Source organism: Lutjanus erythropterus, chromosome 19 (assembly GCF_056507025.1).
Source record: "Lutjanus erythropterus isolate fLutEry1 chromosome 19, fLutEry1.hap2, whole genome shotgun sequence".
NCBI lineage: Eukaryota > Metazoa > Chordata > Actinopteri > Lutjaniformes > Lutjanidae > Lutjanus > Lutjanus erythropterus.
Genome location: NC_139335.1, coordinates 20,353,260 through 20,379,537, shown reverse-complemented (window position 1 = coordinate 20,379,537; position 26,278 = coordinate 20,353,260). Strand labels below are relative to the sequence as shown.

Genomic DNA, 26,278 nt, shown 5'->3' with positions numbered 1-26,278 from the left:
TTAATGATTGCTACCAGGTGGATTCTCCATGAAATCAAATGAAACAACTCTGTGTTTACATTTTCCCAACTAAGTACATTAGCTGGTTTCAGGAGGAGACTTCTCTTCATGGTTATTACACTCCTTTAATGTGCAGAGCAGAATCAGGATAATGGACTAAAATTATGGTTATTAATATTCTCTCTCTCTAAGTATCTCTCTTAAACTTTTCTTCTTTATTAAATAGAAAAGCTGTACTCTGCTCTGATTTAAGGGCTCCCCATCCCCCAGCAACACTGAGCTGAAAGTTTCTCATGAACACCGATTTGGTACCCTCCTACATTATGTAATCTCAACCCCACCCTGCTGCAAGTTTAAACTGATTATTGACCTTTTGTAAAACTACAGTTACTTGACAGGTTAGCCAAGTCATATCTAAGATCTACATGGTAGAATGATCTTTTCTGCTTAGAAGCCAACATTAAACCCCTCCTCCATTCCTTTCTATAAACTTCACTAAATCACTTCTCATGTCTATCTGGACTCACTCTTCCTCCTATGATAACTTCTCATTTTTCTCTGTGCTGCATTCCTGTGCTGGCCTCCCAAAATCTCTGTACCGGGTATCTGTTGTACACCACCTCTCCCCTGAGACAGTCAACCTAACGGCTACAGACCCAGGAGGTGCTCCAACCAAGCGTAGCCTGGATCTCGGGGGGAGCGAGGGAGGGGTTTGACTGTGTTGATGTGACCGGGTCACACCACAGAGTCAAAGAGAGCAAATTACTCCCAGCCCAGCACATGGGGATAAATAACATTAATTATGGCGGCAGTAATAGCAGTTCCAACACGATTTACATTCCATGTCCATCTCTGAAAAAACTGGACTGTGAACCCCTCCCTACCCTTCCCTAACCCTGTCTTCACATCTCTCATACTCTGGACTGCATTGTTCCCTGCAGCTTCCTGTTTACAAGATAACTCCAAACACACAGAGAAGGGACAAGGCAAACAAGACCAGAGAAACAGAAGGGAACAGAGTGCATACCATGAGGGCAAGTATGGAAGCATGTTCACAGATTGTCCACTTTCTTTACAGTGACAATTTGCACACAATGGGCCGTCTTAAACAATGGGGCTTAATGAGATAATTAGGATGTTAGACAGGGAGATAAATTGGTTTGGAGCCTGGCCATGGCAGATGGTTTTCTAAAAGCCTGTGGGGATTTCATAACGATTAAAAGGACAATTCTTTAAATCACGTCAGAGGAACCAAATTACCCTGATAATTGTTTGGTAGACAAGGACATCAAGAAAATGGTAGTGACACAAAGCTGAGTGAAATATGACACAGCTATATTTTATTTTCCAGTTGCATAACATGGGCTATGGGTGGTCGAACTGATGATTTTAGATTGTGGTGCAAGTCTTCTAGAATTTACTTTTCAGGCAAATCATAGAGATTGCAGTGTTCTCTTACTTCTGTTTCCACACTTCACACAATATCACTGATTTGCAGATCTGTGGAAAGTGAGCAAACCAACAGAATGATGCAGACAACTAGATCTCTATGCTGATTGGATGAATTACTTCAATTGGCTCTTCCTTTGGTGATGTAAAAGGATGTCAATCTTTCAATTTTAGATAATCATAATCAAAGGCAGAGTCAGCAATTCTCCCAGATTGTTTTTTTCCTCTCCCACCTACTTGTAGCATGCAACATGTCCAAAAAAAATAAATAAATCCATGGCAACGCAGTGTAGCTTATTGGTGGTTATATCACACATGAAACCACATAGCCTAGTCTCTGGGCATAAAACCAATGATCTGCTGATCATAACAAATCAAGACTCAATAATGTGCATCCATGACGGCATCATACTCACATATATGAGACCAGAATAGTATCTCTCCTTCAGGTTGTGCAGCACAGAGGCCTCATTCAGGCAGGTGAGCTCTGCCATGTCCTCAACTTTGCTGAACTTGGGTGGATTCATCTTCTGGATGTCATCCTTGTTCACCCTGATCTTCTTCCCAGAGTCTGCCAGCTCGACCACGCACTCGTCGCCGCGCTCCTCCTTCACAGAGCCGGCCTCGAAGCCCAGGCGCTCTGAGGGCACCCATACCAGCTTCTTGGTGGCCCAGTCAGCCTGTGCCAGTGGGTTGTTGACCAGATTGCGGTCAACGTACAGGAACTTTTCTGCGGCCGACATGGTAGCTATTTCAAAAGAGAGGGGAAGAAAGTGTGTACAGTTAGGACACAGAGAAAATCATTGGCAGGGGTCAAGACACACAGACATCATCAAAAAAATATGAACAGATTCATTCTGATAAATATATAAAATGATTTTGTATATGAATTACTATATGTCTTAAATAGTATCTGGCAGAAAAAAGGCAAGGTGGTTGCATAAAAGGGTTTCATCTACAGGACCAGACCTTTGCTACTCTTCCTTCTTCAAATGCAAGGAACTCAAAGGTCACTACTGATGGGATGTACAACAGGAAAAGTCTGCTCCAGTTAGGTCAGGTCAACATGAAACACAACCATGTCAAACAAGGCTCTGTCTTACTTCTTGGATAACTGCTGTGAATACTTAATCAAATTTCCAGCTGCTGAACCGTCCGGGTGACAGGGGGAGAAAACATTTGCCCAAGATCACAGAGATTTAAGTTCATCTCCCAGCAGAGGTGCCTCCAGTTTGGCGGAGCGCTCAAACAAACCCAACTGAGGGAGTGTGTCTATGTTGTCGTACTGGTTGGCGAGAGCATCTTTTCAGAACAGGGAGTATGGGAGTCGACTGTGGGTGATCTTGGAGAGATAGCTTAAACCTCTGCATGACTTCAGTCCTTATCAACAAAATAGCTCCATGGACTAAACCCACTAACAAAATCTGAACACAAAGGTAGATATGTATGTAGAAAAACCAAATTAATCAACAGACTCTCAATGAACAACATAAATTAACATTTTAGGTCTGAAAATGAGTAGGAAGAAGCGACATGCTAGTCTAGTCCCACCCCTATTTGGTACTAATCCATCACTGCAATACCAGAGTCATCTTGTCATTTGTAATTTACTGTTTCTAGCATTTTCAAAGTAAGGATGTGTTCAGTGTTTCTCTATTATTTTTCTGATTCATTATGTGACCATATTGAAACAGTGAGTAAACAAAGTTCAAGTTTTCTTTTTTTAAGTAGCCTACCATCTCTTTTTATGCTTCCTGGTTTTAGACTTTGTTTTTATGCCAATAACAGTAGAATAAATTCCCAACCCCAGTCCTGACATTGTTACTATTGACAGTCAATGATCAATGGCAGTGTTTGACCAGTCAGCAATGTTTAGTACTGCGATCTTCACCCTTTAACATTCCTGGGCTTTAAGAAACTATTTGCTAGGGCCAAGAACTGAAGTGGAAATGGGCCAGTGGTGAAGTATCTGGCAATTTAGCGTGTGCTGAAAAAGGCACACTATGATCCATATCTTTTGCAGGCCAAAAGTACACGGTGGTAGCAAACTTGCATATAAGCTTCTACAACTGTTAAGAATGTAAAACTGTACCATACACTCCAAACAATTGTATAACAATTGAAGTGTTGATGCACTTGAAAGAGCATTTTCAAACAATTTCTCAATGTTGTGTTGCAAAGAGCGATAAGCACACTGATTTGGGAGGATAATTGTCAAACAAGTTTCCCATAAAATTTGCAGTGACCCAAAACAAATGCTTGAGATTAGATGCTGTGAGCAGAAGTTTCACATCAAACATGATCACACTGCCAATTGTAAACAATATCTTGTACAGGCATATAGACGACAAGCTCTGCACATGTAGTTCTTGCTTTAATACTAGTCTGAAAGCTCGCAAAAATAACATCTTGTTGACAGGGAGTGCTGCGGTTTCACCCATATAGAAAGTGACTAGACTAGTATTACCAGTATCCAGGAGTATGCTTGAGCCAACCCACCAAACTACAGTGAGTGCAGAGAGACTCTAGGCAATTAACTGAACACGATGTGCTTTCACTGACATTGGGGCACCAGACTTCACTTTACCATCTCAATTATCATTCCAGAACAGCAGGAGCATGACACCGTTTTCCAAGCACCACCAGGGTCGTTAGCCCCTCTCAATGTTCCCTCACCTCCAATGAAAAACTGAGAGCTGCCTTATAGAGCTTGTTTGCATATGCTGTGTTGCACGTATGCAAACACTAGTAAAATCACAGCAAAGGTTAGGTCTAACCCAGTCTTATATTTATACTCATGTCTAAAATTATGTATGAGCTGGAAGCGTTTCATAATTTGTCCTTGAGGGGATTTTCACATTGTGATATTGTCCAGTGGGACCAGGTTCTGGTGCCAAACTCTCATGCTCAACCTTATCAAACATTGCTTATAAAAAACACTGTGCAGAAAATAGGCCCAGTTGTATTCAGTGCAAGAATAATGGTTTTAAAAATAAGCATGTATTTCAACTAGAGGAAAACAATGATCTAACAAGCCTCGATTTAGGACTTTTAATACTAAACTAACTTTATACTCTCCAATTTTTTACAATAGATCAAGTTTAATGTAACTTAGCTCAAACGTCACTGAGGAATTTGTGTTTTTAAAAGTTATTATCTGTACTAATGCATATTTCAGACTATAGTGTGACAATGCTGGACGCAGATTGTTTTCATTTTAATTTTTAGTTTTATAGGCAGCATTTTATGTATATTTGATCCATTTGTTTATTCAAGTTTTATCTTATTTCTATGGGTTTCATAAAATGCATTAATAGTTATAAAAATACCAGTGCAAGTTTACCGTCTCACCGACATTTTATGTATATTTTTTTTAATGTGAGTGTTGTTTTTCTAGCTCTTTTATAGTTATTAAAAATACTGGTGAAAGTTTATTGTTTCTGCAACCTGATGCCATTTTGGACAAAGTTTGTCATTGTACTATTGTTTGTATTGTTGTAACAGTATCGGTCGGGCCATGACATAAACAACAATCTTACTATTGATCCCTAGATTTTTTTCCTAAATTAACTTAAACCTAGTTTAGCATTTCTGTACAGCAATTTGTAGTCATCAGCCATACTATGCACCAATATATTTATAATTTGCCAATACAGGCCTGGCCCGGCTCTACTCCTGACAACAGAAATTAATCAGTAATTAATCAAATACGCTTGCATCAAAATCCAAACTAATTGTGCAACATTCCTCAACTGTAGTGAAAAAGGCTACAGACCCTTGAAAAATACAGAAAAGTTTAAGAGTTATTTTGGTCCTGTCTGTTCCAGCACATTAACCCTGATCTGTGAGAAAGAAAGCAGATGGAGAGCCATTCTTCTCATGACCCCGGCCTCCCTCTATCCTCCATCTACGCTCTGTCAGGCTGCACTAGAGCCAACGTCCATCACTGCTCAACCTGCCTCTAAACTCTCTGCACCGACCCCATCCTGTAACAGAACGTGGGGCAAATTAGTCCTGCTATACCTCTCAGCTGGCTCCTGACTCCCTCCTCTGCCTTCAGACACCCTCCTCTCCCTCTCCAGAATCCTAACCCCCCCCCCCCCTCGCTCTCTGTTTATCCAGTCTTTTCAGGGTCGCATTCCTCCCATACTCACCCTTTATCAGGGAGAGACAGCGGGCAAAGGCATTCCACAAATTTCTGTCCTCTATGCCTCCCCCCTTCCATCTCTCTCAGACCTATTCTCTGGCTTTCTTTCCTGTTTCTGCCCTCCCCTTATTCCCATCACATCGGCAGGTCATGTGTGCCTTTGGAGGTTTCATCACTCAGGGGACATCAGCATCACCTCGCACTAGAAACACACCCATAGCTGCATAGATCAAATAAACCTGTGCCCTTTTCAGTCTCTTTGTGCATGTGTCCGAGTATGTTCCCATGCTCCTTGAAAACTCTTGACCATTACTCACTTCAGTACAGTTGGATCAGTTGGCCCCACACAGGGTTGAATATGAGCCATGAGTGATTATAATCCCTGTATCTTTGTTGTTTGGCAAAAACAAGAAGTGAATGGAACAGACTGAACACGCCCAAAGCTCTGGTGTTGCTTCAGCTTGCTATGTTTTATACCCAAGGTGCAGGGAGACATGTTGGCTACTATAAAAACAACAAACCTAATCTCCAACAACAAATACAGACACGTCCGTTACTGCAGTCAGATGCCTTAAAGGTTCAGTGTGCATGATTAACAAGAATTTGTTGGCAGAATATGCTGTATTTTTGTACAAATATGTTTTCATTAATCAATTAGTGGTTTGTTCTACAAAACTTCAGAAAATGGTGAAAAATGTTCAGTCAAGATGAGGCCTTCAAATGTCTTGTTTTGCCCACAACCTAAAGATATTCAGTTTCATGTCAACCAGAAATAATTGATTTTTAAGAAGCAGGGATCTTTTTCTTATGAATAAATTACTCGAACTAATTAATTGATTATCAGAATAGTTGGTGATTAATTTAACAATCAATTCGTAATCATTTAATTGTTGCAGCTCTACTTTTTATCTGCAGGGTTTCTCTTCCACAGGGGCTGCCTTGTTTCTACAGTAACCCTGAACAAATACACCCAACACTGAATCTAAATATGGGTCTTTTGCAATTTTTCATGACTCTCATGACCACTGTAGTTTTTACTACACACTTGGCTGGAGAGAGTGAGACAAGGCGTTTGCAATCTACAAACTCACTGCTAGATGCCACTAAATCTTACACATTGGTCCTTCAAGCACGCATTGGAGTCAAGAAAGAAAGAAAACAAAAAAACATTTACAAGAGACTGCAGTTCACATATTCATGATGTTGCAATACAGACACATCCCGATTTCTGACACATTTTGCCGAGGGCGGCAAGTAACAGTCATACATATTTTCATTATCAATCTGTCAATCATGCAGAGTCTTTGTTTAGTATATAAAATGCCAGAAAACAATGAAAAATCCGAAACAGTCACCCACAAGATGATTAGGGTTTTTTTGTCTGGCCAAGAGGTCAAACCCCTAATATTCTGTTTTACAAACTGAAACTGGGTAATGTTTGCCTTTGCTTTACAAATTACTCACATGTTTTATCAAAATAGTTGCCCATTAATTGTCTGAAAATTAACTGAACATTTCAGCTCTAATTTGGACATCATAGTAAAGTCTGTTGATGATCTATCGATGGCTGCCACAGATAACTCTCAGTGACACACTTCAGACTGCCTCTCCAGAGATTGGCATGAGGACTAAAATTACTCCAACAGCTATTCTAGTTTGACAAGTGCTGTTCTATATTGAAAGTAGAGAGAAGAGGAGGGAGAAAGAACTCCCATCTGACAATTTTAGATGTAGGCCTTCCCTTACGGAGTCCGAGAATTATTCTAAGACGTGGATGTTGACGCGACTTTGAGATAAAACAGCGTGCATTATCACTCATCACGCCCCCTCAACTTGGCTCAGGTTCCTGCTGCCGCCCTGCCAAGTCCTCCATAATCCTGTAAGAATCAAGGCTTCCCTGATTCCTTGTCACTTTGCAACGACGCTCTGTTGTGAAAGCGTTCACTATCTATTCTGCTGAGACCCATTTAAAATGAGATTAGCTGGTCTAGATATTCATAACAAGGATTACTCATTAATTGAATACATAGCAGCAGGCAGAAGACAGTCACCTCGAAACCAACCCTTGGCAAAAATCCCCGGACTTTATTAAACCTGACTAAGATACCATTAAAGGATTACATTCTAAAAACTCCCGAATGAAAACAGAGTTAGAAGTGTCCTGTCAAAGCAGCAGCTCACTTGGAAGAGGAAGAAGAACCATAAAATAAATAACACAAGGAAGAGAGCGGAGGACTGTTTTAGAAACCGGCCTCATCACAGAGACCATAACGTGGTTACAAAGAGGAAGTAGCCAGGATTTGTGGAGGAGGAACGAGGAGCAGAGAGGAGAGGAAAAGGGAAGAGCTACAGAGCGTCCTTTTCAGTTGTCCCCTTTAGAAAGCAGGTCAACCTTGGTCTTTATAAAACTGAGGCAATCCATCCATCAGTCAGTCAGACTCCCTCTCATTCCTTTCCACCTCACTGACTCTCCCGGAGTTACTGTAAAAACCAGGAGTCGTGACAACCTCTACCACAGCATGACCATGTACAGTCAAACCCTCCTGCTCCAGCTGAAGGGAACCTATAAACCAGCTGTGCTGGGTTAACAGCTCCATTGACAGGAATATTAATAGAACGACAGCAGAGTCAATAACACTGTACTCCCACCAACTGTATCTCATCACAGCATCCCAGCTTGGTTTAGCCAAGCCAAATCTCCTCGTCCTCACTGTCCTCCTCATGCTGTGGATATTGTTTTGCACTCTTGTCACTCTTGTCTGTTTGGCCTAAGTTGTTTATATTACTCTTTCCAACAAATACTCCAGTCTCTATTTCTAGTGTCAGTCCCTCCCGGGTCTTGGCTTTCATCCCCCTCTTGGTCCAACGATCTACTGACTGTGTGGTCACTCTCTCATGGAGGTGAGGGTGGATGCCAGACAGGGACTAGAAAGGTACCAAGTTAGTTAAAATTCCTTATGGGCTCACACGTCGGCCCTCTCTCCCCCCGTCACTCTCCTTCTCTGAAAGTGGGAAGGGTGGGGCAAGGAGAAGAGAGGGGAGGAAAGAGGAAATGACAAACTGAGAAAACTATTTTGCCATTTGTGGAACTTGTTGTGTGCGAGTCTTTCAAGGAGGAGGGAAGGTGGCGTTTTCTAGAGCACATGCTGAGCGGCTTGGTGGACCAAGAAGTAAATTAAGCCCTTGCTGGAAAATAACCGCACTGCATGACAGATCTACATCACTTTCCACATTACTTTTCACATTCCTGCCACAACCAGAATCCAATTTCACTTTCTACTGTAGCCAGCCAATGCCATCCACAACTTGAGGCCCCTACTAGGTTTTCCTAAAGCAATCAGTACCAGTTGTACTTTCTGTCTGATGTGCTCCCACAGGCCTATCAGATGAACTTAACTACCCCTTGATCGGCACCACCAGACATGTAACAAATTTGTTCACTCAAACACAATGAACACAATATGATATGTTGCAATAATTGTTTAGAATTGAACCATCAGTGGGCCCTTTTACAGTTTGAACCAAAATGACCCCGGTTCTACGGTCCAGATTAAACAGCTGAAACTTGGTTTGACAAAAAGTAGTGGTCAGTCTCAGTCTGGATCAATATGTAGCGTAGTGTAAAAACTTTTTTTTTTGATGTTTCAGTCTTCTGGACCGATTACAGAAGTTCTGGCAGGCTATAGCCAGAACCGTAAAAAAGGAAAAATACCACAACAAAATAAAACAAGCTGTGCAAGTAGACCTAGACCTCGGCATTATGTTTGAACTTAGTGTTGATAGTAGTAATGACATATTGTAATTTTTTGTGATTAAAAAATCATATTGTGATAATGTGAATATTATAACTTGCTGACAGAATGACATCACATGGTTACACACAACAACAGGAAGCGTGGCTGGCTGACATGGCTGCCGGCTACATGGCGGAGGAGTCGGTTCCAAAAAGGGAAGTGACATCAGTGGTGTGGAACTGGTTTGGTTTCAAATTATCAGCTGTGCAATAAACCATGGTAATATGTAGGGGTGCACCAGATCGCAGTTGTTCCGTATGGTTCCGCACAAATGTGATCCATGTATTTCATGTAACCATCATAGCGTGAAACACATTTTTTCTGTCGCTGTTACCTTTATACAAGTAATGCTACCCGAAATCTCAATGCAGAGTTGCAGTGAGAGGCAGGACAGATGCTGCTCTGTTTTACTCTGCAGCTCATCTCTGTAAAGAGTGGCTAATTTAAAAGCCATCACATCACCTCAAGTGAAATCCCAACCATGACTTTAGGCATTTTCACTGGTGTAACTGTGCTGTTTTCATAGAAACAGATCATAAGATTGTGATATTAATTGAAACTTTGGCAATGTCTGGTGGCATAACTTGTACACGACTCCTCTCTGCTCAGAGGTGCAGCTCTGTGTCTGCCTGTCTGTGACACAGTCAGTCTGTATTGACTGGCTATTACTTGTGACTTCTAACAACCAGATAGTGCTGTGGGCAGGACACTGAGCCAGACTAGAGTGTAGTAGTGTATTACACTGCACATTGTATAATTATCTGTCATATGTACTATAGTATATACATAGTACAGTAGTACTATGTATATACTAGTAGTCTAGTATTGAAAGTTTAATGTATAGTATTATTAGTGTAATTTTGTTATATATAATTAATATACATTTTTAATTCCATTATTGTGATTACATTATATTACTATGGTGATGCATACAGACAGAGAGAGATCAAAGCCAAGTGCAATTTTAAAATAATTTAACACCCTTTTTTCTTTTTCTTCTTTTCAGCTGATCTGCAAAATTATCCGATCTGTGACTCAAAACTGTAATACAAATCGAGCCATGAATTTTGTGATCTGCTGCACCCCTAGTAATATGTAAGAAATGCAAGAAGGCTGCAACAGCAAGCGGGGGCAATACAAAAAACTAATTTCACCACCTCAAGCTGAAGCGCCCAGTTCAGAACAAAGAGAGGCACAAATCCCATTAGGACAGCTCAACTACTATTGTCAGGTCTAAACCAAACATGTTTTTTAGCATTTTGTCATAATACAATACTCTGATATATTGTGATATTATTTTAGGGCCATATTGCTCACCTCTAGTCACCGTTCATTCAGACTACTACAGGACTACCTGCTGAATTGACAACATGACAAAAGCAGGCACACACCCATCTACAAGCCATTTAATGGCAGTTTTATGGAGACGCAGCTTATGCGGTTGATGAGGACAACACATAAGTTTGGTATTTATTGTTGTTTAGTGCGCTTGCATAATTTTTTGGTGTTGAGGTGTTACAGCCGATGCGATTTTTGTCCACTCTGACTTCAATCCATTGAACAATTAAATCAAATGACAGAGAGGAAGAATGATTGTAAATAGGGTGTTGGTCTGATAAACACATAATTTTCAAGGTCATAGACCAAATTCCACATCTGTCATTCAAATAGCTATCCGATTACACCATTTAATACACAACAAATAGAGTATTTGACAGAACAGAACCGATACTGCCCAGCACCAGTTTGCTCTTTTACTAAAACACCCCTGCAGTATTGACCATTAGATAAATAGATAGATGGTTACGTAAGCCCTTTAACAGACGGTGAAAGAATGCAGAGGGGAGTTAAAATACACATTTCAGTTTGTCAGCAATACTTCTTCAGTGGAATGCTGCATTGGCACCATCTTTTATTTCAGACAGACCCAGTGAAGAAAGTAAGTTATTACTACTTCACTGCTGCTTATAATATTCATCCTCTGATCTCATACCATTAATCTGGTCACCAAACAAAAAACCCTACTTCATCCTTTATAGCATGGTTCTTTTTAGCCATTATCACTTGTTGTCTCTGCCTGGAGCACCACCTTTGAGTCACTCACAGACAACAAATGGCTATCTTTTTTTAACAATCATCACACCAAACAATGCCTTCAGACCTCTCCCGGAGGTTTGATAACCTCATAACCTGGTGTGCAGTACAATTTCGACTGACAGAAATTAAATTTTTAACAGGAGACAGAGGGCAGACCCATAACACAGCATGTTACAAAGTTCACAGTGCAGAAGTGAGGCGAAAGTGTCTGAGGTGAGCGTACGTTGCACAATCTCCACAATACTACCTATTTCTCTATGGAGTCGCACGCCAGGTGTGCAGCTCACACACACACCCAACCGTGGACAAAGTCTATTTTCTGACATGCAATAAAACTGTTTACCACAATCGCCACTGAATAATGCTCTCTTCTGTTTTAGGGTTACTGTGTGATGTTTCTCAACTTCTGAATGAGGACATGGCTTTACTTCACATTTGCATAAGTTTATTTATTTACACTAGTAGTAACTCAAATACATTATGAGTGTGAAGAGCATCACTAAAATGACTGCCAACTTAAATAAACTTACAAAAGAAAAAGAAATATTTTCTACAAGGAAGTAGGAAAATGCACAACCAGGCGCTGACCGAGTATCACATAATCATTAACTTGGCGATCCAGAGCAGGTTAGACTGTAGGTTAGTAATCTCTGATCAAGCATTACCTCATCGTTTATGCCTCAAAACAGAAAGCAGCATAAAATACCACATAATTATCACAGGCATGGCATCTCAGCAAGTCTTTTCTGAATATAGGCCTAGTCCAAGTCAGAGCGCAACCATTTCCTGTCATTGTTCAGCTCCATTGAAACCTTACAGGTGCGTGCTGTGAGGGGGAGGATGGGGAAAGGATGGGGTGGTGGCAAAAAAACACAAGCAGAGGAAAAGAGGCAAGGGAGAGGAAATGTAGGAGAACATATTGCAAACAGAGATCACCAAGAAAAGTCTGACAAGACGACTGACAGAACAAGGAAATGCAAGAAATAAAACAGCAGTGAAAGGAAATAGGAAACCCACAACAGACACTACTGCAGATATATCCTTGAGCCCAGCCAGTTCAACCATCCTGACTGAGGCAACTTAATTATGCTGTTCATGTCAACCAGAAGAAATATGTTTGGGTAGAACGAAAATAGATGAGACGCTGAAGAAAAAAGAAATCTGTTTGAAAGAACTGAATTAAAGGCCACCATTAGTGATATATGGCACAATGAGCAGACAGCACAGTTTGTGTTTGATACTGTCTGCATCACAATCTTTCTGAAATGAAAAAAACACTGTCGATTTCTAGATATACAAGAGTGAATTTGATCTAGTGCTGATTACGAGCAACAATATAACTACATGCTAAGAAATGGTATGATTAGTCTTGCCACGGTTAATGGAGAATCTTAAGAGTCTCCCCTCTGACTGGAATGTTTTGCCTGCATGAATGAATATCAGCTGACTGTGTAGGAAACTAGGATATGCATGAGGCTTTAGTGTCCCACCAATCATCAACAACATGTATTACAGTTAAGAGTTACTAGAAAACGCATGAATAATGTCCTTAAAAAAAAAAATTGGCACAGTCGAGCTGACAGCCTCCTTGTCAACTGTTCAGATATGTTAACGCAGCCATTCCCAAACTTAAGGATGCCACAGCCCAGTTTGAAATCTGAGAATCTTATGTGGCCCACCCAAACTTTTAATCACAACTTTGTTCAACACACAAGACTAAATGACTAAAATGACAAACGATTAAACGGTTATCAAAATAGATGCAGATTAATTTTCTTTGGATTTAATAATCATTATAGCTTAAACTGAAATACAACAGTTTTTTGGAGCTTTTTCAGCTATCATGCATTGTCTTCTCTAAGCCTGACAATCTGAGTTACAAGGTCACGCACACACAAAAAAACAGATGGAGGATTAAAAATATACCTCACATTTGTTAAAAGAACCTTGAGACTTAATACTAGGAGACAACTGTGGGTCGCCGTGTGCCAAACTGTGTCACAATGCACTCTCGTGTGCAACAAAACCAACGGTCCTGCAAGTAATCTGTCTCAGCCAGGACGACAGTCCTACAATGAAATCCAAACATCCACAGGCATGTTCACTCAGACTGTATCATTTTGAGAAGATTTAACAGCCACGCATGGCAGCTCCCTGTTCACATTTTAAGATGTCTGCATGCAATTTTGTCTCCCCTACAGTACATAACTCTCCTGGGGGGCCGCGAGTATGGACATTGCTGACACACGAATGATGGAATGCAATGATCTCTGCAGGGGGGCCAATAACAGCACAACAACTGGCAATACGTGAGAAGGACTGGCCTCCAGAAAAGCTGTTGCACAATGCATTTCCAGAATTCTATGACTCAAATGCAATTCGAGGACATGACACACTACATGTCACCCAATATGCTCCCTTTAAGGGAATAGTTTGAATTATTTGATGTGGGGTTGTATGAGGTACTTATTGATCATCAGTGTGACTTTTGTGAATTTGGCTTATATAAAAGGCAGCCTCCCTTTGGAAAAGACTGTCTGGCAACAAGTAGTGAGAATATTGTAAATATAGCCTATGCTTTACCTGATATATTTTTAAGTGGATCTTTTTTTAAGTAGCTACTTAAATGCACAACAGTACATTGCTTAACTTACTACACCAGGACTCCAGCTCCTTCTCCAAATTTACTCTAGCTAATACGCTGACTAAGGTTGTCAAAAGTATCAGTACTTTCTCATTATCACATGTTTAAAAACAATATAACACCAACATTTGATGGTATTGAACGTACCAAAGTTCATAAAAAGACCTCAGTTCAGTCTTTACTGTCCTGCCTTAAATTTGGCTTGCAGCAGAGCAAAACATTACAGTGTTCAATTACTTTTTCAGTGCAGGTTGTTCATACAAAAAAATATCCCATTTTACATGCTTAGGACATTTTTCCATGGTACTGAAAGAGGTATTGAGTATTGTTTTTTAAACCTGTGCTGTATCGAAGTTTAAAATTCTGATATTGTTACAACCCTAACACTGACTATCAATAAGCATACCATGAAGCCCATTTCAAATAATCCAAACTATCCCTTTAAGTCCAGGTGTTTATTTATTGATAAGTCTTTCTCAAGCAACACAGCAAATGACTGGGACTGCTCAATGAAAGAGTGTGGGCGTTTCTTCCCGAGAAACATTAACCATGAGAGATGACTTTTATAAAAACAAGCTTCATACATGTCTGCTTGTGTGGGATGCCTATTCACACACACGCAGTTAATCTATATCAACTACTGTAATTAGTATTTCAACATGAATCATCAATAATTCTTTCTATGCATGAGTGTCAAAAAGTTATTAATGTGGTTAAGCCAAACTGTGTTTTAATAGCTTCTTGGCAGTAAACATCAGCTGAATGTAAGTGTATGGTTCTGATTACTACAAATGGGAAAAAGAGGTGCTGTTTTCACTCTCTCTCAGACCACTAACACTTTGTACAATAAGAGGCAGGTTTGGATGAACTAACAACAAATTTGGGAATGCTTCAATGCCCAGTCTGACTTGAGGTTGAGGTCATGCATAATTTCTTTTACTTGCAACTTGCCATACTCAAATTTAGTATGGCGTGCAAGCATACCAGAGTCTGTTTGCTTTCCAGAGTGCAAACACAATGATGTGCCATCTAACAGAGCAAACACAAATTGTACTGACAGAGCACAACACTATGTAGGTGCACAATGACATAACATATAGCCTTGACAGGCCTGATGAGATAGTGACACTTGTAAATTTGAGGAACGTCTGAGATTTTCTGAGGTTGGACTGTGGGGCTGAAAATGTAACATGCTGCTGCAAGATGTGCATGTGTGTTAACCAACCTGAATCAAAGTTATGTTTCCTGTGAACATTCATGTTCTGGCTGCCAAGTGAACAAACTATCATAAGGCCTTGGCAATATGGGGAAATTGAGAACAATCAGACCTCTTCCTGAGGTTTCTCCTTTTTTAACCCGTTTTACTCTATTTCTTTGTGGAATTTCACTTTATTTGACTCAAGAGTCTAAGATTTAAGAGGGTCTTATATTTTAGTTTGTGAAGCCCTCTGAGGTAAATCTGTGATTTGTGACTTTGTGCTATATAAATAAAATGTTCTCAACTTGGCTTGATATTGATATATCCCATAAAAATCGCCATGGAAAACTCTCGTGTAGCCTAATCCTAGCTGATGTTCATCACAGAGCACTGCACTGTAATTAGAAGACGAACCTGGTCATTTTCAGCTGGCGTTCTTGTGTATTTCAGGAATCATTTTGGCCAAGATCAGGCTAATTGATATAACAACCAATGCCTATTCACCTCTGTAAAATGCTTTCTCCTGTTTCAGGTACAAGAGTCCCCAGAGTCCTTTCTTAGATTGTCAAAGCTGTATTTTTATACTATTACTTATTCAATTTTTTAGTTATGTGGGGCATTTTGTTCTTTATTTATCACCCTGAAAATTAATTCCATTTTGTATAATTAGCTCTTGTAATAGCACCTTTTAAAATATAGCCACAAAGTACTGCAACAGGAGCAAAATAAAAACAATCCATGAACAAGAAAATAATAAAAATAACAAATTTGGAATAGCAGCCAATATATTGATATCATTTTTTACTGTCTAATAACAGTATCTGCCCCCAAAATGCTGTATGGTCAGGCTCTAAAAATTATCTTCTCAATTCACAAGCATCATGTGTAATTTGTGGCACAATTCAAATGGGATCAAATAACAATTTGCCTCTTGACTACTGTTCATATTTTTCCAAAGAAAGGTCCCATGGTGTACTTCTACCGGAAGGAGAGGGACTTCACCTCTCTACAGAGCGTTTTGCCTGCAAATTCTAGTGAAATTCTTTGACACAATCAGATCAGATATTATTATAGCCAATATTTACAGGCTATTATTACATTATTGGAATAATAAATACAAAAATAATTTTCCCCGTCTGATATTTATCGTGCATCCATGAAAACTGTTAATGAAAATAATCAGCTGTGTTTGCACCTAGAGAACTTAAATCACAGCCAAATGTACCCCTCGTCTGTCGGGGGCCCCTTGAAAGCCCCTGAAGGCCCCCGGTATGCTGGCAGCGGGAGTGTGAAGACAGAGAGGCAGACATGCGGATGACACGGTTCACTGAGGCTGAGCTGCGCCGTTTCTCAGTCCACCGGCGAACCACTGACGTCATGCCGCCAGCCAGACATCTTACTGGCCACACACAGCGTCCGTTTCAGACCGCTACACACCGAAAAGTTCAACACAAACTCAAATTAATCACACACGTCCCGGTGTGCCGGTGTACACGTAGCCTGAACTCATTTTTCTTTCATTTGCTGAACTCCTCGCCGGCCTTTTCTGCAACTCATTCAAGCGAATCACTTCCTGCCTCTCTTCCATTATGGCTTTTAGCTTCTCGGCAAATGCCACAGCGCTCGTGCTGTATCTGACGCCCGCCGCCTCACATACGGCACGCATGAACGTCTATTAAAGTTTGAGAACAATAGCAAATGTAAATGTAAGCTATGTTCTTGGGTGGCGTGAAGTTACATAAACCTCGGGTTAAATCTGTTGAGGAGGTCGCACTCCACCCAGCGCGGTTGCTGAAGTTGCAGTCGTGCTTCCTGGTTCACTGCACTTGCTGGAGTGACGGACGGGCAGATTGAATGGAAAGAGTGCATAGAGAAGAGAGCATGGCGGACCAAAGTGTTCAAAGTTGGAAATATTACCTGCTTTTTGGGGTGCAGGACGCCTTTTTGGAGGGTGGCTAACAACAACCGGGTGGCTCAGTCAGCGTCGCCTTGAGTCAAACTTCTCCTGTCGACAGCAGCTTCGCAGAGTTCAGGCTAAACTACAATGCTCGCTTCCTCCCTCTCTTTCTCTACTTCACTCACTCTTTCTATCTTTTTTTTTTTTCTCTCTCCCCTTCTTCCTTCTGCCCTCCCTCCTCCACTGGCTGCTCACTGGTTCGCGTAATTTCACTCAGTGCGTAGCCAGCAGGAGCCGGGGTGCGGTCCAGGACGAGGCGGGACGCAGTAAGTATGCGCCGCCCCTTTGACCAATGGCAGCCGCGCTTTGATAATCCACACACTTTCGACCAATCGCGTTCGCCGAAAGATGTGCATAAGTGGAGCGGTGACAGCCACTGGGCAGGGCAGAAAGCGCAGAAAAAACTGAACTTGAAAGAGTGGCGAGGAGGGAGGGGAGAGGGAAGGGGTACAGATAAAGCTGTGTTTAATGAGAAAGGTATGTGCATACTAAGGATTTTTATGACCATATAAGTACCAGTCACTCTTACGATGGACCGCATCATCCAGGTTCTCCCTCATGTGTCAACAGGGTCTTGTCTGACCACTGTCTGCTTTGAAAACATGTAGAAGCGACGCTCCGACTGTTTGATACTACACTGGGAAAAAAAACTTGAGAAAACTCATAATTTTCACCATAAATTTCACCTCAGATTAACTAAAAAAAAGTTTGCCGACCTACAAGCTTTTGTTTGGATAATTTATCCGTCTTCTTTGAAAAAACTTGAATCTTGAGTTTTAGAAACCCCCAAAATTCTGTATTTCAAAAATTGTTCACAGTGAGCCGTGATCCTGATTTGTCATTATTTGGGTGCTTGAAAATTAAATGGTGCAACTGAAAATATTAAATTATTAGCTCTATTCACTTTAATGACTTTACTCAATTTTCAAAATACATTTTGTTATTTCTAAAACTCAAGGATTCAAGTGTTTTTTAAGACAAGAAGTAAATTATTTCAATAAAATATTCTAGGTATTTTTAAATGTTTTTTTTTTTTTAGTTTATTTCAAAACTTAAAGGCTAACATGCAACATTTTCCTACCCACTAAAAGTGCATGATGGTAGCTGTATGTACAGAGACCCTGTTCCCTGCCTGTATTTTCTAATTTTCTTATTATTTTGCTCTACTCAGGGCGCTTAACCAACACAAAACATCAGTATTTGGTGCCCTAGGAATGAGACTCAACAATCAACTATCTCTCTGATGCATTCAAGAAAAGCTTGGACAAATCCTATTGATTCTACCTTTAAGAGTTGCCTTTAGATTCTGAGTTTTCTCAACTTTTCTACAGTGTATTTTGGCTGTAAAGTTGACAAATATCAGATAAATCCCACTTGCGCAGACCTGTCTGGGCTGTTCTGTACCGCTGCTCATATCATAATGTGTAGTGTTACAGCAAATACTTTCACTCCACCAACAAAAGAGATTTTTTTTTTTAATTCTGTAAGAAAAACTATGGCAATATTAACCATCTCGAAACTGTGCACTTGCTTCTGTCCAATATTGGAATAAAGATGGTTTATTCATAGGTGTTATGTTAATAATAGTGCAGCACTTTATTCACCCACAACAGTGGCTTCCTTCCAAGAGGAGGTCAGAGGTCAGCAGCAGACCACGGTCCATGGAGCTGATAAGGATTTAATGTCTGGCCTGTGGTCCTTCTGGCAAGGTGCAGATGTTGTCCTTGAGTCTCTCACTTTTGAAAAATTTAAAACACTCAGCGATCATGTCACTGTTAATAATAAATCATGTCATTCAACTGGACCCGGTTTCCACCACTGGAATAAAATATTAAATATAAATTACTTTATACAAGTAATTTATTCTTGCTTCCCTGAAACCTTAGATGTTTCAAAAGTTCTCAGAATTTCACTTTTAAAACTCTATAACTGCACATTGTAGCATGCTCTTTCACCACTTGTGTACTTTCATTTTGCATTGAGCTTTTGCATTTATGTAAATCCACCAGTGCATCTCTAAGATAAAGGATTAGAGATTAAGAGACCTGACAAGATATTAAGTGCAGAACAGCTATGTGATTTTCTCTCACAGGTTCCCATCACTCAAACAGGTAAGCCGAGATTCATGAACAGACATGTTAACGCTACATGGGAACCGCCGCGGGTGATTATCAAATTAATGTGAGGGAGGGAAACACTTGTTCAGGCTTTCAGTCTTGACAATTATTTTCTTTAGCTCCTCAGAAAGGCCTGATGTGTTCTTAGGAAGTGTGAGCAACGAAGATGACAGTGAAATAGAGAGACAGAGATAAAATAATATCAATCAACAGATATCTGGAAAGTAATTTTTGTAATTGGATGCAGACAATAAGGAATAAAAAGAGGAATGTGGCACTGGTAGGAAAGAGGAAGGAGGGGTGGCATGAGGGGATCAGGGGAATGATGGATGTTGAGATGAAAGTTTTGCGGTGACTTTGCCAAAGTCTACACAGAAGAATTGAATAGTACAACGTGAACCTGTTTACTTCAAATGCTCTCCTGGGATTCAGATTGGGTGATCTGAGCCCAGTTTGTCGAGTGGAACTGGAGGCACAGAGCTAACGCACATGCCACAACCAGCGGGGAGACATTAGCAGTGGAAAATAAATATTTTTCACTTTCTCAGTGTGAAACATGGATTGAAAATTGGCAGCTTTGATCAGCAGCACAATCTGAGACGTAAAGATAATTTAGTGTGATTTGCACCCCATGAGTTAAGCAGTTGCCGGTGCGGTACATGGAAAGACTGCAGCTCAATAAATATGAAAGGAATTTAAATTTATCGGATTAAAAAATAAACATCCACTTTACAGTCAACTTTAACACTTGAACACTATGGGCTGTGAAGAGTGGATGGAAATTAATGATGGCAAATGAGATGAGAAGTCTAAACCCTTGGCTAAAAGTAATGGAGTGATTGAAAGTTCAAAAAGTGAGCAAAAATATAAACAGGTAGCTAAAAGTAATGGATAAATGGTTGGAATAGTTAGATAGCAATAGTTAGCCACTAGTAAGACCTAGAACAAATACAAACTTGACTAAACCAGCCTAAACCATGACATTTTAACCAAATGAAAAACATTACAATAGTCACTCTGGTATAGTTAATAGTGTTAATAATGCTGAGTTTAAGTAAATTAAATTGAGCGCATTTGGGACATGATGCCTTCCCCTCTACACTTCGCAGGTGATGTCAGATAAGAGGCAGGAATATGCTACAGATATTTGGTGTTCAAATGATGAAGTCGAAGGATAAATAACCTTTAACAGGAACTGATGTAAACATTGCCTATAGGTGACATCAACACACAGTGCAGTCACATTACACAACTAGACAATCAGCAGACAAAGACAACTCTTTGGCCAATTTACCCCAAGAAGTCACTTCCCAACAGGGCTTCAGGTATGGTTGGCATCCGCTGACAAACATAGGAAAATCACATTTTCTGTTCAATGTGTGATTTATGTTCGCTATGTGTCATTAATGACAGGAATGCGTCTGTGTGTTTTCCTATATGTTTAGCAGCTGGGCATCACATGTATGTAGAACAAAACATTGAACATTCAGCGTGGCCGCCTGGAAAATTCAATAAATCTCACACTCTCTCGCTCTCTGGGATGGATGGGAAATATCCGAAATTTCAGCTGAGAGGTCAGAGGTCACCCTGTCAGCCCTTGCTTGAGCAGGACCAGATGCCAATAGATGAGAGAGAGAGGGGCCTAGAGGAGGAGAATGAGTGGGAGTAAAAGAGAGAGGGGGTTCTCATAAAAATATTACAACCCTAATTCCAAAAAAGTTGGGTGGTGTGTAAAATGTAAATAAAAAACAGAATGCAATGATTTGCAAAGAACTTTTCAACCTCTTCACTGAATTCAGCACAAAGACAAGATATTTAAAAACTGTTTAACTTAATTGTTTTTTTGTTTGTTTAGTTTAGTTTTTTGTTTTTACAAATATACACTCATTCTATGTTGCTCCAAAACTTGTATGTACCTGTCAGAATCAATGGCGCAAAAACAATTAGCAAATTATTGCGTTCTGTTTGTACTTATGTTTTACAAAATGTTGTTTAGGAACTGGGGTTGTAGGATAAACACATTTTAATTAAAAGCAAATTTCAACATAATAAAAAGTTCACATAAGCTCATAATAAAAACCTTGTGCCAAGAAAGTACATGAATCATGCAACAATGGCAAAATAAGACACAAAACAAAGAAAGCTGGGCGCAGAAAGAAATGTGAGATTAAAACGCAGGCATGAATTACCAAATATGGACACTTCTGACCTCACTGTCTCCCTCCCTCTCGCTGCCTGCCGCTCTCCTTCTCACTGTGACCTAGTCTCTCTCTTTTTCCTTCGCTTGGTTGTAATAGCAGCAGGGTGTGTCTGTAATTCAGGGTGTGTAAAGCCATTATATCATCCAGTCAGAAAGAAAGGGACTCATTCACTGACAGCATGTTAAAAGGGTGGCATGTTAACTCACTGACCACTCTTGCTGTGTAATTACTTGTGTGAATTCATGTGTGTGGGCATTCACGCTTCAGTTGCTCGGTGAGAATGTGTGTGTCTGTGCCCTCATGCATGAAACATACATGTATCAATTCAGCAGCTCAGATCCGTGTCAAACTTTAGAGTAAATAGGTTGTTAAATGCTGACCCAGATCCTCTTACCTGATATTAACTTAGTGAAAAGTCACTACACAGGCTCTCGCACTGTAAACACATTGCAATTATTCATTCCAGCAACCAGACCTTGTGTTTTGTTCAACATCATTACCCAGTCATGGACTGTACAACCCCCCGCCAAGACAATTTGCAAAACTTGCTTCAATTCACACAGCCTCTTGACATTATAAAGTGATTGTTTGCATGTACCTAAAAGGCCAGAGCCACAAAGAATAAATAAGAGCACCTCCAGCTTTCAAAATAGTGCAATAATGAGATTATGGCAGAGTAACCGGTCATTTATTCTGCCTTGTGTCCTTTAGTCTGCCTGGTTTCCTCCTCCTTTCCTTAGTAATTAGTACACACAGGAAGGAGTGATAAGACACATGTTGACTCACAAAACTCTGGAATGTGGAGTAAAGGCAAAGTACACAAAGCTCTCCCTATTTTTTTAGGATGCCTCTTTGCTCATTTATCATCTGTACTGATTTGACAACATCTCTAATGCAAATCAATATGGTATTGTAAGCTGTGTATAGGTTGCATGGGAAAAAGATGGAGTGATATAAACAGCAACAGTGGTTGCTTTGTCTGTCCGGGGCTGGTATTTGTCTGGAACAGAATGGAGACCTAACAAGGTGGAAGGCAGCATGTGTTTCAAATATAAATACAGCTACGTATTTACTACAAACACAGAAAGCTCTCAAGCCCTGCCAGATCTGGGTGTTGTTGTTACAGAGTTGCTCCCCCTCTTCACACACACACAAATTTCAACACACACAGCATAAGTATTTGGATCGCGGCCAGGCAATCTAATATCAAACAAACATGCAGCAAACATTAACAGTTTCAGCCTCTGAGAAAGAGACGGAGTCACTGGAAGAAATCTGCAACTCTGCCTCTCAGTCCGTTTGTTCAGCAGCAGCCGCCGCTGGCTTCCCCTGTCTTTTTTTGCCTTATATGGTCACAAGAGTGGTTGAGTAAGAGAGAGAGACAGCGGGAGCGAGGATGGAGGTGTGGTCTATTGTTTTTGGCGGAAGAGGTGTAGGGTTACGTGCTGTTCTTGAACCTTTGGAGCTTGTCGTCATCTATTCAGTCACCTCTTTCCTCTGTCTGAAGGCAGACAAAGAGGAGGATGAGCAGACAGCATGAGGTGTGTGTGTGTGTGTGTGTGTGTGTGTGTGTGTGTGTGTGTGTGTGTGTGTGTGTGTGTGTGTGTGTGTGTGTGTGAAGAGGGGCAGCTTAGTTCATGAGTCTGAATCCTGAGGCCTACAGACCAGCCACTGAGACAGACAGCAGAGGCAGAAAGTGGTTATAAAGGCAGATTATTAACAAAAGGTGCTGTCATGCAGCCCCAGACATCTCAAAACTATGCAGGAATGCCTTTCATCCAGGACACAACAATTACGTTTGTACATCTGGATCACTTGCTTCGCTCACACCTGCTTACGTAATGTCAGTGGAATTCCCCCTATTCAAAAAACACTGGTTGCTACTGAGGAACTCGGCATGAATACGTCTGAAATGATCTAATCTAAGGCAGGAGTACTAAAAGTGCAGATGGAACATGTCAAATGATGTGCATTTAATAAGCAGTCTGAAGGCCCTCGCCACGATTCTGTCAGCTGTGGGATCTGTAATGACATGCCAGGATGGGAAGGCAGTGGTGGGAATGTTTTTCGGTTAGTAAGTCGTGAGAGAAGAGGAGATGATGAAATGATGACTGGAGGGACTCTCTCACTGCAGGTGCTCTCCTGTCTCCCCACATTTGACCTCATTTATGTGAGTGATTCTAGTGGGCCGTGACACAGAAATGCCTTAATCCCACACTCCACACACACCTTTACAGGCAAGAGTGCTTCCACACAAAGAGTGCACACCACCAATTCCTAGTAACACAAGTAAAATACTGGAAATCTTTATTTTGTAAAACATGAAAGCACATAGCACCTTATCTATACCAGTGCTAAGAAGACCTGCAAGAAGGTTTTAATAGAGGCCAACCATGTTGCGAAAAATCTAATTGGACTGGACATTTTATAGCAAAACACCAGACTTAAAATTCTGAAAGATTTGTGATGCTGTGCCAACCTGTTTTTGAGATAACTGCAAAAATGCAACCTTGTTACAGCACTACCTTGAGGTCAGTGAGTGTCAATTTTTGAGTAATAGGTGGAAAGTAGGTGGTGCATTTTCATCTCATGGTTTTTGCTGCACAAACACTTCTAGTGGAGAAAAATGGAACAAAAACAGTAAGGGGTCCACAGCAAGCAACGCTGCGCCTTGATGAAGCATCCTTGATTACAATGGTTTTGTTCAAAGCTGGTGAACCTGGGCTAGTTTGCTAAATAGCACTAAGGTTCCAAGAATCTTGTATTGAACTGGTTCAAGAACCAGAGCTACTTTAGTGGAAAAGGGGTAAGATGGATATGAGGCCCGACATTGTATTGGTGTGATGTTTACAATGTTTAAAGCATTTGGACTGGTGTGAGACAAGCAGGTGAAACTGAAAATGAGGTTGAATGGGGCAGTCAACGGCACACTAGAGGGTCAGAGTCCGTCTTACTATAACGCTGGGCTTTTCAAACTTTTTGTGCCCAAATCACAGCAAAGGGCAAGCCAAAATCCCAAGTGACACCAGGATTCATATCCTTGCAAAATCGCTCCCTTAACCAACCTAACCGACGGAGGAGAGAAGTACTTGGCAAATAGATGCAGATTTCTCAGAGTGCAGGTTAGGAAAACAATAAGGCATCAATCAGTCAGGGCCTAGGATGTATCACACTCTAATAATTGCCACAAATCCAGCTACTGTACAGAAGCTTTGACAGAAGGTTTCAAAGGTTTTTTAGGGTATAGAGTTTGTGTCTGCATTGGGAAATGACTGCATAGAAAGTACTGATATAGTAACTTGAAAATTCATTCATAACTTTTTGTATAGTTGTATGTCACAATAATGATGCATGGTTATCACAAAATCCTACAATACGCCATTTGAGAGCCACTGCTATAATATATGTTGACACCTACTCCGACGGAGGAGAGAAAGGTGGTGCCGGTGCAGGATTTCTGCTCAGGTGTGAAACTCAACTCATTATGAAGTCATAATTAGAGAGGAGGAAGGCAGACACAGCTGATTTGGGGGAGGATGACAGAAGGGAGGTAATTTTAAAGAGCAGCAATAAGTGGAGGGCGGTGTTGTAGGCGTTTCAGTCACGCTGATGAGAGGGTTGTGACAGTTTGAGTAACACCTACATGTTTAGACATAAGGCAGGGAGATCGGGGACATACAACTCCACACAACAGCCAAAATCAAATATATAATGGATATAATGACTAAGTGGGTAAAGGCAAATAATAGAGCAGCTAGAACAGTCTGGTAAGTTCAGAATTACATCACTTTAGTGTAAGGCAGCCTTTAAAACCATGAAAAGACAAGACTCATGCCATAACATGATATCTTAATTCTAAGTAATATGACATCTAGTATGAGTGTCACAATTTCAATTCAATAAATATAAATGTATGTGTATAAATATGAATACAGTATACACATGATTTTTTCCTCTCCAACCCTGTCAACTTGTGGCATCTGAGATGTGTCCCAAGAAAAAAAATCACTATGAGGCATCAATCAGTTGGGGCCTGAACACAGCATTACTCTCCAGCCCTTACATACACATACATATATATAATCTGACAGCTGTCAGGCATAAAACCATATCTGAATCTAATATTTACACATCAAGACTCAACAGTCCAACAGTGGCATAGCCATCTGTGCTAACAAAATATGTTTAAAGCTACTACAGTAAGTTTTTAACTGGTTACGAAACTGTCTCAGTTCATTACTGATGCCTCTTTACAACATACATGAGTTAACAAGACCATCAGCAAAAAGATCAGCTACTTCAGTATAGCTAAAAGAAACAGGAGGACATTTTTACTTTGACACCCCTAACATCTAGCCTCATATTACAGTATCAATATACTAGGGATATATTGTCTTGCTCTGTTATACACATATGATAAAAAGGGAATAATTGAAAGCCACTTCAGGCTCTTCATGGTAACATTGTCTTATACTTGCAAAAACCCTCCCATCTAGTTCCCTGGTGAGAAAAACTTCACTTAATAGACTTAAAAACTCTTTTCTCCGCCCCTTCAACCCACAAATACAGAAAGTTCATAACTTAAATATTTCATCAGTGTCATTAAAGATAATAAAGCTAGAACGGTTGTCTCTTTCTTAAACCACAGACAAAAACATAATTCAAATCCAGAAC

General features: G+C 40.5%; 1 protein-coding gene across 2 annotated transcripts in view; it reads right to left on the bottom strand.

Annotated features, from left to right (window-relative positions):
* LOC146309719 (myosin-9-like) overlaps positions 1-17,490 on the bottom strand; it is a 41,381-nt gene extending 23,891 nt beyond the window's left edge. For both annotated transcript variants that reach the window (XM_084743593.1, XM_084743594.1), the window contains exons 1-2: positions 17,247-17,490; positions 1,866-2,197 (exon numbers count right to left, since the gene is read on the bottom strand). In XM_084743593.1, the coding sequence (XP_084599719.1) occupies positions 1,866-2,192 (327 nt within the window). In that variant the 5' untranslated portion in view covers positions 2,193-2,197; positions 17,247-17,490. The remainder of the gene's footprint in view (positions 1-1,865; positions 2,198-17,246) is intronic.
* Positions 17,491-26,278: the final 8,788 nt, after the last annotated feature.